General features: G+C 42.6%; 1 protein-coding gene across 1 annotated transcript in view; it reads right to left on the bottom strand.

Annotated features, from left to right (window-relative positions):
• Window positions 1–14,061: 14,061 nt before the first annotated feature.
• Window positions 14,062–20,373, bottom strand: part of LOC124028124 (kelch-like protein 5) — a 20,180-nt gene continuing 13,868 nt past the window's right edge. The window contains 3 exon segments of the mRNA XM_046340276.1: window positions 14,062–14,440; window positions 19,208–19,379; window positions 19,513–19,650. Of these exon segments, the coding sequence (XP_046196232.1) occupies window positions 14,384–14,440; window positions 19,208–19,379; window positions 19,513–19,650 (367 nt within the window). The 3' untranslated portion in view covers window positions 14,062–14,383.

Genomic DNA, 20,373 nt, shown 5'->3' with positions numbered 1-20,373 from the left:
CCAGTACTGAGTTGATGTGCAGGGGTACTAGGTAATAACTTGGCTATATACACGGGGTACCAGTACTGAGTCATATACAGGGGTACCAGGTAATAACATGGCTATATACACAGGGTACCAGTACTGAGTCATATACAAGGGTACGAGGTAATAACATGGCTATATACACGAGGTAATTGAGGTAGATACAGTATGTACATACAGGTAGATAATAGGCAGTAACAGCAGTATACTGTAGGTAGGGGTAAAGGATAGATAATAGACAGTAACAGCAGTATACTGTAGGTAGGGGTAAAGGATAGATAATAGACAGTAACAGTATACTGAAGGTAGGATAGATAATAGACAGTAACAGCAGTATACTGTAGGTAGGGGTAAAGGATGGATAATAGACAGTAACAGTATACTGTAGGTAGGATAGATAATAGACAGTAACAGCAGTAGACTGTAGGTAGGGGTAAAGGATAGATAATAGACAGTAACAGCAGTATACTGTAGGTAGGGGTAAAGGATAGATAATAGACAGTAACAGCAGTATACTGTAGGTAGGGGTAAAGGATGGATAATAGACAGTAACAGCAGTATACTGTAGGTAGGGGTAAAGGATGGATAATAGACAGTAACAGCAGTATACTGTAGGTAGGGGTAAAGGATAGATAATAGACAGTAACAGCAGTATACTGTAGGTAGGGGTAAAGGATAGATAATAGACAGTAACAGCAGTAGACTGTAGGTAGGGGTAAAGGATGGATAATAGACAGTAACAGCAGTATACTGTAGGTAGGGGTAAAGGATAGATAATAGACAGTAACAGCAGTATACTGTAGGTAGGGGTAAAGGATAGATAATAGACAGTAACAGCAGTATACTGTAGGTAGGGGTAAAGGATAGATAATAGACAGTAACAGCAGTATACTGTAGGTAGGGGTAAAGGATAGATAATAGACAGTAACAGCAGTATACTGTAAGTAGGGGTAAAGGATAGATAATAGACAGTAACAGCAGTAGACTGTAGGGGTAAATGATAGATAATAGACAGTAACAGCAGTAGACTGTAGGGGTAAAGGATAGATAATAGAGAGTAACAGCAGTGTACTTGATGAGTAAAAAGTCAATGCAGATATTCTGGGTAGGAGGTAACTGTTTGGTTAACTATTTAACAGTCTTATTTATTCTTTATTTTATTTAACTGGGCAAGTTAGTTAAGAACAAATTCTTATTTTCAATGACGGCCTAGGAACAGTGGGTTAACTTCCTGTTCAGGGGCAGAACGACATGTGTACCTTGTCAGCTCTGGGATTCGATCTTGCAACCTTTCGGTTACTGGCCCAACGTTCTAACCACGAGGCTACCCTGCCGCCCCTCCACTCTAAACACTAGGCTACCTGCCGCCCCTCCACTCTAACCAATAGGCTACCCTGCCGCCCCTCCACTCTAACCACCTGGATGTACCAGGTAATAACATGGTTATATACAGGGAGTACCTGGTAATAACATGGCTATAACATGGCTATATACAGGGAGTACCAGGTAATAACATGGCTATATACAGGGGTACCAGGTAATAACATGGCTATATACAGGGGTACCAGGTAATAACATGGCTATATACAGGAAGTACCAGGTAATAACATGGCTATATACAGGAAGTACCAGGTAATAACATGGCTATATACAGGGGTACTAGGTAATAACATGGCTATATACAGGGGTACCAGGTAATAACATGGCTATATACAGGGGTACCAGGTAATAACATGGCTATATACAGGGGTACCAGGTAATAACATGGCTATATACAGAAAGTACCAGGTAATAACATGGCTATATACAGGAAGTACCAGGTAATAACATGGCTATATACAGGAAGTACCAGGTAATAACATGGCTATATACAGGGGTATGAGGTAATAACATGGCTATATACAGGGGTACCAGGTAATAACATGGCTATATACAGGGGTATGAGGTAATAACATGGCTATATACAGGGATATGAGGTAATAACATGGCTATATACAGGGGTATGAGGTAATAACATGGCTATATACAGGGGTATGAGGTAATAACATGGCTATATACAGGGGTATGAGGTAATAACATGGCTATATACAGGGGTATGAGGTAATACCATGGCTATATACAGGGGTATGAGGTAATAACATGGCTATATACAGGGGTATGAGGTAATAACATGGCTATATACAGGGTATGAGGTAATAACATGGCTATATACAGGGGTATGAGGTAATAACATGGCTATATACAGGGTATGAGGTAATAACATGGCTATATACAGGGGTACCAGGTAATAACATGGCTATATACAGGGGTACGAGGTAATAACATGGCTATATACAGGGGTACCAGGTAATACCATGGCTATATACAGGGGTATGAGGTAATAACATGGCTATATACAGGAAGTACCAGGTAATAACATGGCTATATACAGGGGTACCAGGTAATAACATGGTTATATACAGGGAGTACCAGGTAATAACATGGTTATATACAGGGAGTACCAGGTAATAACATGGTTATATACAGGAAGTACTAGGTAATAACATGGCTATATACAGGGGTACGAGGTAATAACATGGCTATATACAGGGGTATGAGGTAATAACACGGTTATATACAAGGAAATGAGGTAATAACATGGCTATATACAGGGGTACAAGGTAATAACATGGCTATATACAGGGGTATGAGGTAATAACATGGCTATATACAGGGGTATGAGGCAATAACATGGCTATATACAGGGGTATGAGGTAATAACATGGCTATATACAGGGGTATGAGGTAATAACATGGCTATATACAGGGGTATGAGGCAATAACATGGCTATATACAGGGGTATGAGGTAATAACATGGCTATATACAGGGGTATGAGGTAATAACATGGCTATATACAGGGGTATGAGGTCATAACATGGCTATATACAGGGGTATGAGGTAATAACATGGCTATATACAGGGGTATGAGGTAATAACATGGCTATATACAGGGGTATGAGGTAATAACATGGCTATATACACGAGGTAATTGAGTTAGATACAGTATGTACATACAGGTAGATAATAGGCAGTAGCAGCAGTATACTGTAGGTAGGGGTAAAGGATAGATAATAGACAGTAACAGCAGTATACTGTAGGTAGGATAGATAATAGACAGTAGCAGCAGTATACTGTAGGTAGGGGTAAAGGATAGATAATAGGCAGTAGCAGCAGTATACTGTAGGTAGGGGTAAAGGATAGATAATAGACAGTAACAGCAGTATACTGTAGGTAGGGGTAAATGATAGATAATAGACAGTAACAGCAGTATACTGTAGGTAGGATAGATAATAGACAGTAACAGCAGTATACTGTAGGTAGGGGTAAAGGATAGATAATAGACAGTAACAGCAGTATACTGTAGGTAGGGGTAAAGGATAGATAATAGACAGTAACAGCAGTATACTGTAGGTAGGGGTAAAGGATAGATAATAGACAGTAACAGCAGTATACTGTAGGTAGGGGTAAAGGATAGATAATAGACAGTAACAGCAGTATACTGTAGGTAGGGGTAAAGGATAGATAATAGACAGTAACAGCAGTAGACTGTAGGTAGGGGTAAAGGATAGATAATAGACAGTAACAGCAGTATACTGTAGGTAGGGGTAAAGGATAGATAATAGACAGTAACAGCAGTATACTGTAGGTAGGAGTAAAGGATAGATAATAGACAGTAACAGCAGTATACTGTAGGTAGGGGTAAAGGATGGATAATAGACAGTAACAGCAGTATACTGTAGGTAGGGGTAAATGATAGATAATAGACAGTAACAGCAGTATACTGTAGGTAGGGGTAAAGGATAGATAATAGACAGTTACAGCAGTTTATTATGGATCCCCATTAGCTGTTGCCAAGACAAGGCAGGTTTATTATGGACCCCCATTAGCTGTTGCTAAGACAAGGTGGGTTTATTATGGATCCCCTTTAGTTCCTGCCAAGGCAGCAGCTACTCTTCCTGGGGTTTATTATGGATCTCCATTAGTTCCTGCCAAGGCAGCAGCTACTCTTCCTGGGGTTTATTATGGATCCCCATTAGTTCCTGCCAAGGCAGCAGCTACTCTTCCTGGGGTTTATTATGGATCCCCATTAGTTCCTGCCAAGGCGCCAGCTACTCTTCCTGGGGTTTATTATGGATCCCCATTAGTTCCTGCCAAGGCAGCAGCTACTCTTCCTGGGGTTTATTATGGATCCCCATTAGTTCCTGCCAAGACAAAGCAGCAGCTACTCTTCCTGGGATCCAGCAAAATAAAGGCAGTTTATACAATTATTAAAACATTACAATACACAGATTTCACAACACACTGTGTGCCCTCAGGCCCCTCCTCCACCACTAACACATATCTACAGTACTAAATCCATGTGTGCATAAGGACGTATGATATCGTGTGTCTGGAGAATTCCTGATTCTACCTGGATTATGTTGGAGAGGCTTCCATTCTAGAACACCCGTCTGTGTTCTGTTAGACGGGTAACTCTTTATCCACATTATAGCAGGGGATGTAAAGCCAAAACACCCTCTGTGTTCCGTTTGACAGGTAACTCTTTATCCACATTACAGCAGGGGGTGTAAAGCCATAACACCCTCTGTGTTCTGTTAGACAGGTAACTCTTTATCCACATTACAGCAGGGGGTGTAAAGCCATAACACCCTCTGTGTTCTGTTAGACAGGTAACTCTTTATCCACATTATAGCAGGGGGTGTAAAGCCAAAACACCCTCTGTGTTCTGTTAGACAGGTAACTCTTTATCCACATTACAGCAGGGGGTGTAAAGCCAAAACACCCTCTGTGTTCTGTTAGACAGGTAACTCTTTATCCACATTATAGCAGGGGGTGTAAAGCCAAAACACCCTCTGTGTTCTGTTAGACAGGTAACTCTTTATGCACATTATAGCAGGGGGTGTAAAGCCAAAACACCCTCTGTGTTCTGTTAGACAGGTAACTCTTTATCCACATTACAGCAGGGGGTGTAAAGCCAAAACACCCTCTGTGTTCTGTTAGACAGGTAACTCTTTATCCACATTATAGCAGGGGGTGTAAAGCCAAAACACCCTCTGTGTTCTGTTAGACAGGTAACTCTTCATCCACATTATAGCAGGGGGTGTAAAGCCAAAACACCCTCTGTGTTCTGTTAGACAGGTAACTATTTATCCACATTATAGCAGGGGGTGTAAAGCCATATGTTTTTCCATCAGCAGACTATGATCCATAATGTCAAAAGCCACACTGAAGTCTGACAAAACAGCCTCCACAATCATTTTTTAAATTATAAATGTCTCTCAGCCAATCAGCAGCCATTTGTGTAAGTGCTGTGCTTGTTGAGTGCTGAAAGTCTGTTGTCATTTTGTTTACTGTGAAATAGCATTGTATCTGGTCAAACACAATTTGTTCGTAGAAGTTTACTAGGGGTTGGTAACAGGCTGATTGGTCGGCTATTTGAGCCACTAACTGGGGCTTTACTATTCTTGGGTAGCGGAATGGCTAGCTTCCCTCCAGACCTGAGGGAACACTCTCTCTAGTAGGGTTAGATTGAAGATGTGGCAAATAGGAGTGATAATATCGTCCGCTATTATCCTCAGTCACTCATCATCCCCTATGATCCTCAATCATTTTCCATCCAAGTTGTCAGACCCCGGTGGCTTTTCGTTGTTAATAGACAACAATAATTTCTTCACCTCTTCCACACTCACTTCACAGAATTTAAAATTACAATTTGGTCAGATATACTTGGATGTGTAGTGTAAGTGTTTGTTGCTGGCAGGTCATGCTTAAATGTGCTAATCTTGCCAATGAAAAAAAGTAGTTGGCAATATCAGTTGGTTTGGTGAGGAATGAGCCATCTGTTTCAATGAATGATGGGAGCCGAGTTTGCCTTTTTTCCCCAAAACTTAATTGAAGGTGCTCCAAAGTTTTTTTTACTATCATTCTGTATTTAAAGTATTTTTGTTTAGTTTCATAGTGTAGTTTCTTCTATTAATTCAGTTTAGTGACATGGATTTCCTGCCAAGGCAGCAGCTACTCTTCCTGGGGTTTATTATGGATCCCCATTAGTTCCTGTCAAGGCAGCAGCTACTCTTCCTGGGGTTTATTATGGATCCCCATTAGTTCCTGCCAAGGCAGCAGCTACTCTTCCTGGGGTTTATTATGGATCCCCATTAGTTCCTGCCAAGGCAGCAGCTACTCTTCCTGGGGTTTATTATGGATCCCCATTAGTTCCTGCCAAGGCAGCAGCTACTCTTCCTGGGGTTTATTATGGATCCCCATTAGTTCCTGCCAAGGCAGCAGCTACTCTTCCTGGAGTTTATTATGGATCCCCATTAGTTCCTGCCAACGCAGCAGCTACTCTTCCTGGGGTTTATTATGGATCCCCATTAGTTCCTGCCAAGGCAGCAGCTACTCTTCCTGGGGTTTATTATGGATCCCCATTAGTTCCTGCCAAGGCAGCAGCTACTCTTCCTGGGGTTTATTATGGATCCCCATTAGTTCCTGCCAAGGCAGCAGCTACTCTTCCTGGGGTTTATTATGGATCCCCATTAGTTCCTGTCAAGGCAGCAGCTACTCTTCCTGGGGTTTATTATGGATCCCCATTAGTTCCTGCCAAGGCAGCAGCTACTCTTCCTGGGGTTTATTATGGATCCCCATTAGTTCCTGCCAAGGCAGCAGCTACTCTTCCTGGGGTTTATTATGGATCCCCATTAGTTCCTGCCAAGGCAGCAGCTACTCTTCCTGGGGTTTATTATGGATCCCCATTAGTTCCTGCCAAGGCAGCAGCTACTCTTCCTGGGGTTTATTATGGATCCCCATTAGTTCCTGCCAAGGCAGCAGCTACTCTTCCTGGGGTTTATTATGGATCCCCATTAGTTATTATGCATCCTTTTGTCTCATCCCCTCTCAACCATGTTTCAATTCCTCATCAATTGAACAGTTTTTAATAGTCATTTTCTTAATGGGTGTGTTGCTTATTAGTAACTGGGATGAGCAATTTCATAAATGTGTCAAGTTCAACTTCTGTTTGCTCCTCATTACACACACACCACAGAGCAGCAAATATTATTTACATCATCAACATAGGAATCACTAAAAAAAACGTATTGTATGACCTCTTATACACTATATTAGGCCTAGCCTTTGGACCTGTGGTTTTCCTAGATATGGCTATTATACAGCGATCACTACATCCAATGGATCTGGATTCTGCTTTAAAGCACATTACCGCAGCATTAGTAAAGATGTGATCAATACCTGTTGATGATGTCATTCCTGTGCTGTTTGTAACGACCCTGGTAGGTTGACTGACAACCTGAACCAGGTTGAAGGCACTGGTTACAGTTTGAAGCTTTTTCTTGAGTGGGCAGCTTGATGAGAGCCAGTCAATATTTAGAATCACCCAGAAAATATACCTCCCTGTGGGTATCAAATACATTATCAGGCATTTCACATATGTTATCCAGATACTGACTGTTAACACTGTAATGATCTTCGTCTGTTGTTTGTAGAAAGTCAGACCGAAATGCAGCGTGTAGGTTACTCATGACTTTTAATGAAGCTAATACGGTACATGAAATAACGAAGAAGAAAACAACAAACGAATGACACTAATACAGCCTATCTGGTGACTAACACTAAGACAGGTACAATCACCCACGAAATACAACGCGCACTCAGGCTACCTAAATACGGTTCCCAATCCGAGACAACGAGAATCAGCTGACTCCAATTAGGAATCGCCTCAGGCAGCCAAGCCTAACTAGACACACCCCTACTAATACACTCCCAATTAATACAAACCCCAATACGAAATACAACATATAAACCCATGTCACACCCTGGCCTACCCAAACATATAACAAAACACAAGATACAATGACCAAGGCGTGACAAACACTTGGTGGTCTATAGCAGCTTCCCACCAGAATGGGCTTTAGGTGAGGCAGATGAACCTGTAGCCATATTACTACAACAGTATTTAACATTATCCAGATAATGACTGTCTATAGCAGCTTCCCACCAGAATGGGCTTTAGGTGAGGCAGATGGACCTGTAGCTATATTACTACAACAGTATTTAACATTATCCAGATACTGACTGTCTATAGCAGCTTCCCACCAGAATGTGCTTTAGGTGAGGCAGATGAACCTGTAGCCATTATTACTTCAACAGCATTTAACATGAGATCCTTTAAGTTTTACAGGAATGTAGTTCTGAATATAAAACAGCAACACCTCCACCATTGGAATTCCTGTATTTTCTGTAGATGGTATAACTTTTGTATTGCTACCACTGTATCATCAAAGGTATTATCTAAGTAGCGTTTCAGAGATAGTCAGAATATGAATGTCATCTGTTTACTAGTAAATGATTTATTCCATGAACCTTGTTTCCTAAGCTACATATGTTAATATGGGCTATTCTGAGCACTTTTCGTCTGGGATGCTTGCCTGTTTTTAATTGCTTTTAATGGGAAACTCAGCAGAAGTAGACATGCTCATGTTATTTATGTCAGTGCAGGGTGAGCTGAACACAGTGGACTTCCTACAGTGCTAACAGTATAACTCTGGTTCGTAGACACATGATTACTGCATGTGACAGCTGTAGGATCAGTATTAGAGGCAGTCAGGGGGAACATACATTAGGTTAGGAACATTGTGTCTCCTGACGCCCCCTGGTGTAATGAACAACAGCTGAAGCGTTATGACAGCTCTGCGTCACAATGGTACCTGTGTTACCTGTTGTCACCTTTTGTCATTAGACAGTTTAATTTATTAAATCCCCAGCATTCCATGTAACATTGAATAAATATATTTGATGAGTTACTTTGGTTTATTGGGCCAGTTTCCCCAGACACATTAAGTCTAGTCCTGGACCTTAAAGAACTTTCTATTGAAACTTCCATTGAGCATGCTTTTTAGTCCAAGCACTAGACTCAATCTGTGTCCAGGAAACAGGCCCCATATGTATTACTGACATGCTTGTCCTTGTTCAGGACTCCACACACTGGCTTCAGATTGAACCCTTGACTTCCACTGTCCAGGGAGTGACAATGTTCAGGTAAAATATTGTGGATTGTGCAACATTTCCCCATTATCCCCCCCACAAAATCTGTATTCAATCTCTGTTAAATTGGTGGTTGATCATTTTCAGGTCGTCTTGAAACCAACTCCTCCAATCAGGAACATTCACTGTCGTCTTGGAAAGCAACTCCTCCAATCAGGAACATTCACTGTCGTCTTGGAAAGCAACTCCTCCAATCAGGAACATTCACTGTCATCTTGGAAAGCAACTCCTCCAATCAGGAACATTCACTGTCGTCTTGGAAAGCAACTCCTCCAATCAGGAACATTCACTGTCGTCTTGGAAAGCAACTCCTCCAATCAGGAACATTCACTGTCGTCTTGGAAAGCAACTCCTCCAATCAGGAACATTCACTGTCGTCTTGGAAAGCAACTCCTCCAATCAGGAACATTCACTGTCGTCTTGAAAGCAACTCCTCCAATCAGGAACATTCACTGTCGTCTTGGAAAGCAACTCCTCCAATCAGGAACATTCACTGTCGTCTTGGAAAGCAACTCCTCCAATCAGGAACATTCACTGTCGTCTTGGAAAGCAACTCCTCCAATCAGGAACATTCACTGTCGTCTTGGAAAGCAACTCCTCCAATCAGGAACATTCACTGTCGTCTTGGAAACCAACTCCTCCAATCAAACATCCCCAACCTCAATGAATATATAATAATATATAATAATATATACACACGTTTAGGACAGAGGCTGAATTTAAATACAAATGGTTTTATTATCATACATTTATTTATCCATCCCTGGGTAGGACATGAGGTGGAGGGGGGAGAGGGAGATGGAGACTGGGAGGGGAGAAGGGGAGGGGGAGGGAGAAGGGGAAGGGGGAGAAGGGGAGAAAGAGGGAGAAGGGGAGTAGAAGGGACGGGAGAAAGAGGGAGAAGGGGAGTAGAAGGGACGAGAGAGGGAGAAGGGGGAGTAGAAGGGACGAGAGAGGGAGAAGGGGGAGTAGAAGGGACGAGAGAGGGAGAAGGGGGAGTAGAAGGGACGAGAGAGGGAGAAGGGGAGTAGAAGGGACGAGAGAGGGAGAAGGGGGAGTAGAAGGGACGAGAGAGGAGAAGGGGGAGTAGAAGGGACGAGAGAGGAGAAGGGAGTAGAAGGGACGAGAGAGGGAGAAGGGGAGTAGAAGGGACGAGAGAGGGAGAAGGGGAGTAGAAGGGACGAGAGAGGGAGAAGGGGAGTAGAAGGGACGAGAGAGGGAGAAGGGGGAGTAGAAGGGACGAGAGAGGGAGAAGGGGAGGGGGAAGGGGAAGGGGGAGAGAGAAGGAGGGAGTAGAAGGGGTGAGAGAGGGAGAAGGGGGAGGGAGGTATATATGGTGCACTACTGTGTGTGGCTTTGGTCAAAAGTAGTGCACCATTATAGGGAATAGGGTGCCATTTGAGGGTACATCCCCGCTGTGTTGTAACAGGATCTCTATGTTATTTACACAGTCTGTCACTCAGCTCACCTTAACACACTGACTATAGCACAGTGATGATATAAGAGACCAGAGATACGCTGGGAAAGTGACAACAGCACCCCACATGTTGTACGTCTGACTGGTACATAGTTACTGTACAGGAAATAAAGGGATCGTTTTCCATTGGAATGTCTTAGTTCCTCGACGGCCAAACGCTTCCATTGTTCAACAGAGAGCGGCTGACTAGATGGAGCTCTGTGTGTGTGTGTGTGTGTGTGTGTGTGTGTGTGTGTGTGTGTGTGTGTGTGTGTGTGTGTGTGTGTGTGTGTGTGTGTGTGTGTGTGTGTGTGTGTGTGTGTGTGTGTGTGTGTGTGTGTGTGTGTGTGTGTGTGTGTAGAAATGAGGAAAGAACCGCAGGGGATCATTAGACCAGAAGATTCTCTTTTAAAAACCACACACACACACACACACACACACACACACACACACACACACACACACACACACACAGCTCTTATCTGTTGTTCAGGCAGTTGAGGTGAATTGAGTAGCTTCCTGTCAGAGTACAGTCCAATAACACTGTCTGCTACTTGGACTGATTATGTCAAAACACGATCCATCTCCTCTGACAAATGAGAGGGAGGAGATGAGATTGAGAGACAGAGGGAGGGAAAGAGAGAGAGAGAGATTGAGAGACAGAGGGAGGGAAAGAGAGAGAGAGAGATTGAGAGACAGAGGGAGGGAAAGAGAGGGAAAGAGAGAGATTGAGAGACAGAGGGAGGGAAAGAGAGGGAAAGAGCGAGAAGCAGGGAGGAAATGAGTGAGAGAGATTGAGAGACGGAGGGAGGGAAAGAGAGAGATTGAGAGACAGAGGGAGGGAAAGAGAGGGAAAGAGAGAGATTGAGAGACAGAGGGAGGGAAAGAGAGGGAAAGAGCGAGAAGCAGGGAGGAAATGAGTGAGAGAGATTGAGAGACAGAGGGAAGGAAAGAGAGGGAAAGAGAGAGATTGAGAGACAGAGGGAGGGAAAGAGAGGGAAAGAGCGAGAAGCAGGGAGGAAATGAGTGAGAGAGATTGAGAGACGGAGGGAGGGAAAGAGAGAGAGAGAGATTGAGAGACAGAGGGAGGGAAAGAGAGGGAAAGAGAGAGATTGAGAGACAGAGGGAGGGAAAGAGAGGGAAAGAGCGAGAAGCAGGGAGGAAATGAGTGAGAGAGATTGAGAGACGGAGGGAGGGAAAGAGAGAGAGAGAGATTGAGAGACAGAGGGAGGGAAAGAGAGGGAAAGAGAGAGATTGAGAGACAGAGGGAGGGAAAGAGAGGGAAAGAGAGAGATTGAGAGACAGAGGGAGGGAAAGAGAGATGGAAAGAGACAAAAAAACTAAATTCCTCACCGACAGGCTGACTAAATTCCTCACTGACAGGCTGACTAAATTCCTCACTGACAGGCTGACTAAATTCCTCACTGACAGGCTGACTAAATTCACACAGACAGGCTGACTAAATTCCTCACTGACAGGCTGACTAAATTCACACAGACAGGCTGACTAAATTCCTCACTGACAGGCTGACTAAATTCACACAGACAGGCTGACTAAATTCCTCACTGACAGGCTGACTAAATTCCTCACTGACAGGCTGACTAAATTCACACAGACAGGCTGACTAAATTCCTCACTGACAGGCTGACTAAATTCACACCGACAGGCTGACTAAATTCCTCACCGACAGGCTGACTAAATTCCTCACCGACAGGCTGACTAAATTCCTCGCCGACAGGCTGACTAAATTCCTCGCCGACAGGCTGACTAAATTCCTCACTGACAGGCTGACTAAATTCCTCACTGACAGGCTGACTAAATTCCTCACTGACAGGCTGACTAAATTCCTCACTGACAGGCTGACTAAATTCCTCACTGACAGGCTGACTAAATTCACACAGACAGGCTGACTAAATTCCTCACTGACAGGCTGACTAAATTCACACAGACAGGCTGACTAAATTCCTCACCGACAGGCTGACTAAATTCCTCACCGACAGGCTGACTAAATTCCTCACCGACAGGCTGACTAAATTCCTCACTGACAGGCTGACTAAATTCCTCACTGACAGGCTGACTAAATTCCTCACTGACAGGCTGACTAAATTCCTCACTGACAGGCTGACTAAATTCCTCACAGACAGGCTGACTAAATTCCTCACAGACAGGCTGACTAAATTCCTCACAGACAGGCTGACTAAATTCCTCACCGACAGGCTGACTAAATTCACACAGACAGGCTGACTAAATTCACACAGACAGGCTGACTAAATTCACACAGACAGGCTGACTAAATTCACACAGACAGGCTGACTAAATTTCACACAGACAGGCTGACTAAATTTCACACAGACAGGCTGACTAAATTTCACACAGACAGGCTGACTAAATTTCACACAGACAGGCTGACTAAATTTCACACAGACAGGCTGCCTAAATTTCACACAGACAGGCTGACTAAATTCACACAGACAGGCTGACTAAATTCCCACAGACAGGCTGACTAAATTCCCACAGACAGGCTGACTAAATTCACACAGACAGGCTGACTAAATTCCTCACCGACAGGCTGACTAAATTCACACAGACAGGCTGACTAAATTCACACAGACAGGCTGACTAAATTCACACAGACAGGCTGACTAAATTCACACAGACAGGCTGACTAAATTTCACACAGACAGGCTGACTAAATTTCACACAGACAGGCTGACTAAATTTCACACAGACAGGCTGACTAAATTTCACACAGACAGGCTGACTAAATTTCACACAGACAGGCTGCCTAAATTTCACACAGACAGGCTGACTAAATTCACACAGACAGGCTGACTAAATTCCCACAGACAGGCTGACTAAATTCCCACAGACAGGCTGACTAAATTCACACAGACAGGCTGACTAAATTCCTCACCGACAGGCTGACTAAATTCACACAGACAGGCTGACTAAATTCACACAGACAGGCTGACTAAATTCCTCACCGACAGGCTGACTAAAAGAGGGACAAAAACAACAGTGAAGTCTCTCTCCCTCCCATTTGTCTTCATTTTTGTCTAATCTCTAAATCTCTCCACTCTGTCAGCAGTAAAAAGGCTAAATACTAAATTGTGTGTGTGTGTGTGTGCCTTTCCTTTTCTTGCTGAAAATAATGAGCCCCCTAAAGACGGTGAAGAGAGAGAGACAGAGAGGGGAGGAGAGAGAGACAGAGAGGGGAGGAGAGAGACAGAGAGGGGAGGAGAGAGACAGAGAGGGGAGGAGAGAGACAGAGAGGGGAGGAGAGAGACAGAGAGGGGAGGAGAGAGACAGAGAGGGGAGGAGAGAGACAGAGAGGGGAGGAGAGAGACAGAGAGGGGGAGGAGAGAGACAGAGAGGGGAGGGAGAGAGACAGAGAGGGGAGGAGAGAGACAGAGAGGGGAGGAGAGAGACAGAGAGGGGAGGAGAGAGACAGAGAGGGAGGAGAGAGACAGAGAGGGGAGGAGAAAGAGAGAGGGGAGGGGAGAGACAGAGGAGAGAGACAGAGAGGGGAGGGGAGAGACAGAGGAGAGAGACAGAGAGAGCTCTTCAATCTGTAGTCAGTAATCTCCTCTCCAACTTACATTTACATTACATTTTACATTTAAGTCATTTAGCAGACGCTCTTATCCAGAGCGACTTCAATGTCTATAATGTCCTCCTGGTTTTAGTGGAATGTTTCAGTTAAACTCCCATTGGAGGTAACCCTGGAGACAAGGAGGAATGGGGAGGGTCCAAAGAGTGTTCAGGTGTGTGAGTGTTCAGGTGTGTGAGTGTTCAGGTGTGTGTGTGTTCACAGTTTGACAGCCACCACACAGGCCCCAGCCCGGCCCAGACACAGTGGAGCCACCTAGAGGAGAAACACAGGAAGGAACAAATCAAATCAAATTTGTACTAGGTGTGATGTAGATCAAATACCGGTCCCTGGAACGTCTGGAAGGGGTACCTCGAGGAGTTAAACTCATAGTTGAATCAGGTGTACTAGGTGTGATGTAGATCACATACCGGTCCCTGGAACGGCTGGAAGGGGTACCTCGAGGAGTTAAACTCATAGTTGAATCAGGTGTACTAGGTGTGAAGTAGATCACATACCTGTATAATATAGTACTACTGTCTCAACAGGTGTAGTAGACCTCACAGTGAAATGTTGAATACAACAGGTGTAGTAGACCTCACAGTGAAATGCTGAATACAACAGGTGTAGTAGACCTGACAGTGAAATGCTGAATACAACAGGTGTAGTAGACCTCACAGTGAAATGCTGAATACAACAGGTGTAGTAGACCTCACAGTGAACTGCTGAATACAACAGGTGTAGTAGACCTCACAGTGAACTGCTGAATACAACAGGTGTAGTAGACCTTACAGTGAACTGCTGAATACAACAGGTGTAGTAGACCTCACAGTGAAATGCTGAATACAACAGGTGTAGGTAGACCTCACAGTGAAATGCTGAATACAACAGGTGTAGTAGACCTCACAGTGAAATGCTGAATACAACAGGTGTAGGTAGACCTGACAGTGAAATGCTGAATACAACAGGTGTAGTAGACCTCACAGTGAAATGCTGAATACAACAGGTGTAGTAGACCTCACAGTGAAATGCTGAATACAACAGGTGTAGTAGACCTCACAGTGAAATGCTGAATACAACAGGTGTAGTAGACCTCACAGTGAAATGCTGAATACAACAGGTGTAGTAGACCTTACAGTGAAATGCTGAATACAACAGGTGTAGGGGGTAGAGTTATTAAAGTGGCTATGGATAGATAATAACCAGGGGGTAGAGTTATTAAAGTGACTATGGATAGATAATAACCAGGGGGTAGAGTTATTAAAGTGACTATGGATAGATAATAACCAGGGAGTAGAGTTATTAAAGTGACTATGGATAGATAATAACCAGGGAGTAGAGTTATTAGATAGATAATAACCAGGGAGTAGAGTTATTAGATAGATAATAACCAGGGGGTATAGTTATTAAAGTGACTATGGATAGATAATAACCAGGGAGTAGAGTTATTAAAGTGACTATGGATAGATAATAACCAGGGGGTAGAGTTATTAGATAGATAATAACCAGGGGGTAGAGTTATTAGATAATAACCAGGGGGTAGAGTTATTAGATAATAACCAGGGGGTAGAGTTATTAAAGTGACTATGGATAGATAATAACCAGGGGGTAGAGTTATTAAAGTGGCTATGGATAGATAATAACCAGGGGGTAGAGTTATTAAAGTGACTATGGATAGATAATAACCAGGGGGTGGAGTTATTAGATAGATAATAACCCGGGAGTAGAGTTATTAAAGTGACTATGGATAGATAATAACCAGGGAGTAGAGTTATTAGATAGATAATAACCAGGGGGTATAGTTATTAAAGTGACTATGGATAGATAATAACCAGGGAGTAGAGTTATTAAAGTGACTATGGATAGATAATAACCAGGGAGTAGAGTTATTAGATAGATAATAACCAGGGGGTAGAGTTATTAGATAATAACCAGGGGTAGAGTTATTAAAGTGACTATGGATAGATAATAACCAGGGGTGGAGTTATTAGATAGATAATAACCAGGGGTGGAGTTATTAGATAGATAATAACCGGGGGTAGAGTTATTAGATAATAACCGGGGTAGAGTTATTAGATAATAACCGGGGTAGAGTTATTAGATAATAACCAGGGGGTAGAGTTATTAGATAATAACCAGGGGTAGAGTTATTAGATAATAACCAGGGAGTAGAGTTATTAGATAATAACCAGGGGTAGAGTTATTAGATAATAACCAGGGGTAGAGTTATTAGATAATAACCAGGGGTAGAGTTATTAGATAATAACCAGGGGTAGAGTTATTAGATAATAACCAGGGGGTAGAGTTATTAAAGTGACTATGGATCGATAATAACCAGGGGGTAGAGTTATTAAAGTGACTATGGATAGATAATAACCAGGGGGTAGAGTTATTAAAGTGACTATGGATAGATTATAACCAGGGAGTAGAGTTATTAGATAGATAATAACCAGGGGGTAGAGTTATTAGATAGATAATAACCAGGGGGTAGAGTTATTAAAGTGACTATGGATAGATAATAACCAGGGGGTAGAGTTATTAAAGTGACCATGGATAGATAATAACCAGGGGGTGGAGTTATTAGATAGATAATAACCAGGGAGTAGAGTTATTAAAGTGACTATGGATAGATAATAACCAGGGAGTAGAGTTATTAGATAGATAATAACCAGGGAGTAGAGTTATTAGATAGATAATAACCAGGGAGTAGAGTTATTAGATAGATAATAACCAGGGGGTAGAGTTATTAAAGTGACTATGGATAGATAATAACCAGGGGGTAGATTTATTAAAGTGACTATGGATAGATAATAACCAGGGGTAGAGTTATTAGATAGATAATAACCAGGGGGTAGAGTTATTCTAGTGACTATGGATAGATAATAACCAGGGAGTAGAGTTATTAGATAGATAATAACCAGGGAGTAGAGTTATTAAAGTGACTATGGATAGATAATAACCAGGGGGTAGAGTTATTAAAGTGACTATGGATAGATAATAACCAGGGGGTAGAGTTATTAAAGTGACTATGGATAGATAATAACCAGGGGGTAGAGTTATTAAAGTGACTATGGATAGATAATAACCAGGGGGTAGAGTTATTAAAGTGACTATGGATAGATAATAACCAGGGGGTAGAGTTATTAAAGTGACTATGGATAGATAATAACCAGGGGGTAGAGTTATTAGATAGATAATAACCAGGGAGTAGAGTTATTAAAGTGACTATGGATAGATAATAACCAGGGGGTAGAGTTATTAGATAGATAATAACCAGGGGGTAGAGTTATTAAAGTGACTATGGATAGATAATAACCAGGGGATAGAGTTATTAGATAGATAATAACCAGGGGGTAGAGTTATTAAAGTGACTATGGATAGATAATAACCAGGGGATAGAGTTATTAGATAGATAATAACCAGGGGATAGAGTTATTAGATAGATAATAACCAGGGGATAGAGTTATTAGATAGATAATAACCAGGGGGTAGAGTTATTAAAGTGACTATGGATAGATAATAACCAGGGGATAGAGTTATTAGATAGATAATAACCAGGGGATAGAGTTATTAGATAGATAATAACCAGGGGATAGAGTTATTAGATAGATAATAACCAGGGAGTAGAGTTATTAAAGTGACTATGGATAGATAATAACCAGGGGGTAGAGTTATTAAAGTGACTATGGATAGATAATAACCAGGGGGTAGAGTTATTAAAGTGACTATGGATAGATAATAACCAGGGGGTAGAGTTATTAAAGTGACTATGGATAGATAACCAGGGGGTAGAGTTATTAAAGTGACTATGGATAGATAATAACCAGGGGTAGAGTTATTAAAGTGACTATGGATAGATAATAACCAGGGGTAGAGTTATTAAAGTGACTATGGATAGATAATAACCAGGGGTAGAGTTATTAAAGTGACTATGGATAGATAATAACCAGGGGATAGAGTTATTAAAGTGACTATGGATAGATAATAACCAGGGGTAGAGTTATTAAAGTGACTATGGATAGATAATAATCAGGGGGTAGAGTTATTAAAGTGACTATGGATAGATAATAACCAGGGGGTAGAGTTATTAAAGTGACTATGGATAGATAATAACCAGGGGGTAGAGTTATTAAAGTGACTATGGATAGATAATAACCAGGGGGTAGAGTTATTAAAGTGACTATGGATAGATAATAACCAGGGGTAGAGTTATTAGATAGATAATAACCAGGGGGTAGAGTTATTCTAGTGACTATGGATAGATAATAACCAGGGAGTAGAGTTATTAGATAGATAATAACCAGGGAGTAGAGTTATTAAAGTGACTATGGATAGATAATAACCAGGGGGTAGAGTTATTAAAGTGACTATGGATAGATAATAACCAGGGGGTAGAGTTATTAAAGTGACTATGGATAGATAATAACCAGGGGGTAGAGTTATTAAAGTGACTATGGATAGATAATAACCAGGGGGTAGAGTTATTAGATAGATAATAACCAGGGGGTAGAGTTATTAAAGTGACTATGGATAGATAATAACCAGGGGGTAGAGTTATTAGATAGATAATAACCCGGGGGTAGAGTTATTAAAGTGACTATGGATAGATAATAACCAGGGGATAGAGTTATTAGATAGATAATAACCAGGGGGTAGAGTTATTAAAGTGACTATGGATAGATAATAACCAGGGAGTAGAGTTATTAGATAGATAATAACCAGGGGGTAGAGTTATTAGATAGATAATAACCAGGGGGTAGAGTTATTAAAGTGACTATGGATAGATAATAACCAGGGAGTAGAGTTATTAGATAGATAATAACCAGGGGGTAGAGTTATTAGATAGATAATAACCAGGGGGTAGAGTTATTAAAGTGACTATGGATAGATAATAACCAGGGGGCAGAGTTATTAAAGTGACTATGGATAGCCTCGACAGTAGTCAGGCGTGTGTATACCTGAAGGGTTGTGAGATATTGTGAGGTATAGAGATATTCAACAATGTGTGTGTGTGTGTATGTGTGTGTGTGTGTGTGTGTATACCTGTGTCCACTCGTTGGTCTGGGGATCGTAGGCCTCGACAGTGTTCAGGTACACCGTTCCATCGTAACCACCGACCGCATAGAGACGGTCTCCAAGGAGACACACACCGACAGCGTCACGACTGACGCTCATGGGGGCTACCGCCGTCCACGCATCAGTCTGGGGGTCGTACCTACACACACACCACACACACACACACACCCATTGTTGAATATCTCTATACCTGCGCCAATATTTGCTCAACATTTATAGCACAATTATCTAAAACACTTAACACACACACCCCCGACCCCCGACCAACTGACCTCTCCACACAGTCGCTGAGTCGTGATGCCAGGCTGGAGGCGGGAGCGTCATGTCCTCCAATAGCGTACAGGAAACCGTTCCAGGTAGCCACGCCCACCCCGCCGCGACGCTTCGCCATCGGAGCGCAGCAGCTCCACCTGGCGGTGAGGAGGCCACACAACAACAACCTCATTCTCATTCACAGATACACACCCTGGTCGGTTTATTAGGAAACGCCTATCCAGAACAGCCTGAATTATTTGGGGTGTGGATTCTACAAGTCTCAGATACACACCCTGGTCGGTTTATTAGGAAACGCCTATCCAGAACAGCCTGAATTATTTGGGGCGTGGATTCTACAAGGTGTCAGAAACGTTCTACAGGGATGTTGATTTAATCTCGGTCAGCGACAGTGTTTCAGACATCCTGTGGCATTCAAATGTTCTTCAACTGTTATCAAGGGTCAATAGCGAAAAACGAGTTTTAATGACTCCAACCTATCCAGAACAGCCTGAATTATTCGACAGTGTTTTCAGAGATGCTCGAGCAGCGACAGTGTTTTCAGAGACAAGGTGTCAGAAACGTTCTACGGCTGTTTGTGGCCCACCTCTTACCCGGCACAATTATTACCATTTTCCTTCCACCTCTCTCATCATGGTGCCGTTTTCACACAGGACTGTCTGTTAAAATCATCACACCATTCTCAGTATAAACCCTAGACACTGTCGTCTGTTTAAAGCCCAGGAGGGCATCTGCTGCAATAGCCAATCCGCATCCGTTTCTGACATCCTGAATCCGGCGTGCCTGGCCCCGCCCATCACACCCCGCTCAGTCACTTAGTTTCACACGTGTTGCCCAGTCTAAAGTCCAATGGAACAGTA

Source organism: Oncorhynchus gorbuscha, unplaced genomic scaffold, assembly GCF_021184085.1.
Source record: "Oncorhynchus gorbuscha isolate QuinsamMale2020 ecotype Even-year unplaced genomic scaffold, OgorEven_v1.0 Un_scaffold_3796, whole genome shotgun sequence".
In the NCBI taxonomy this organism is placed as follows: domain Eukaryota; kingdom Metazoa; phylum Chordata; class Actinopteri; order Salmoniformes; family Salmonidae; genus Oncorhynchus; species Oncorhynchus gorbuscha.
This window is presented reverse-complemented; position numbering and strand designations above follow the sequence as displayed.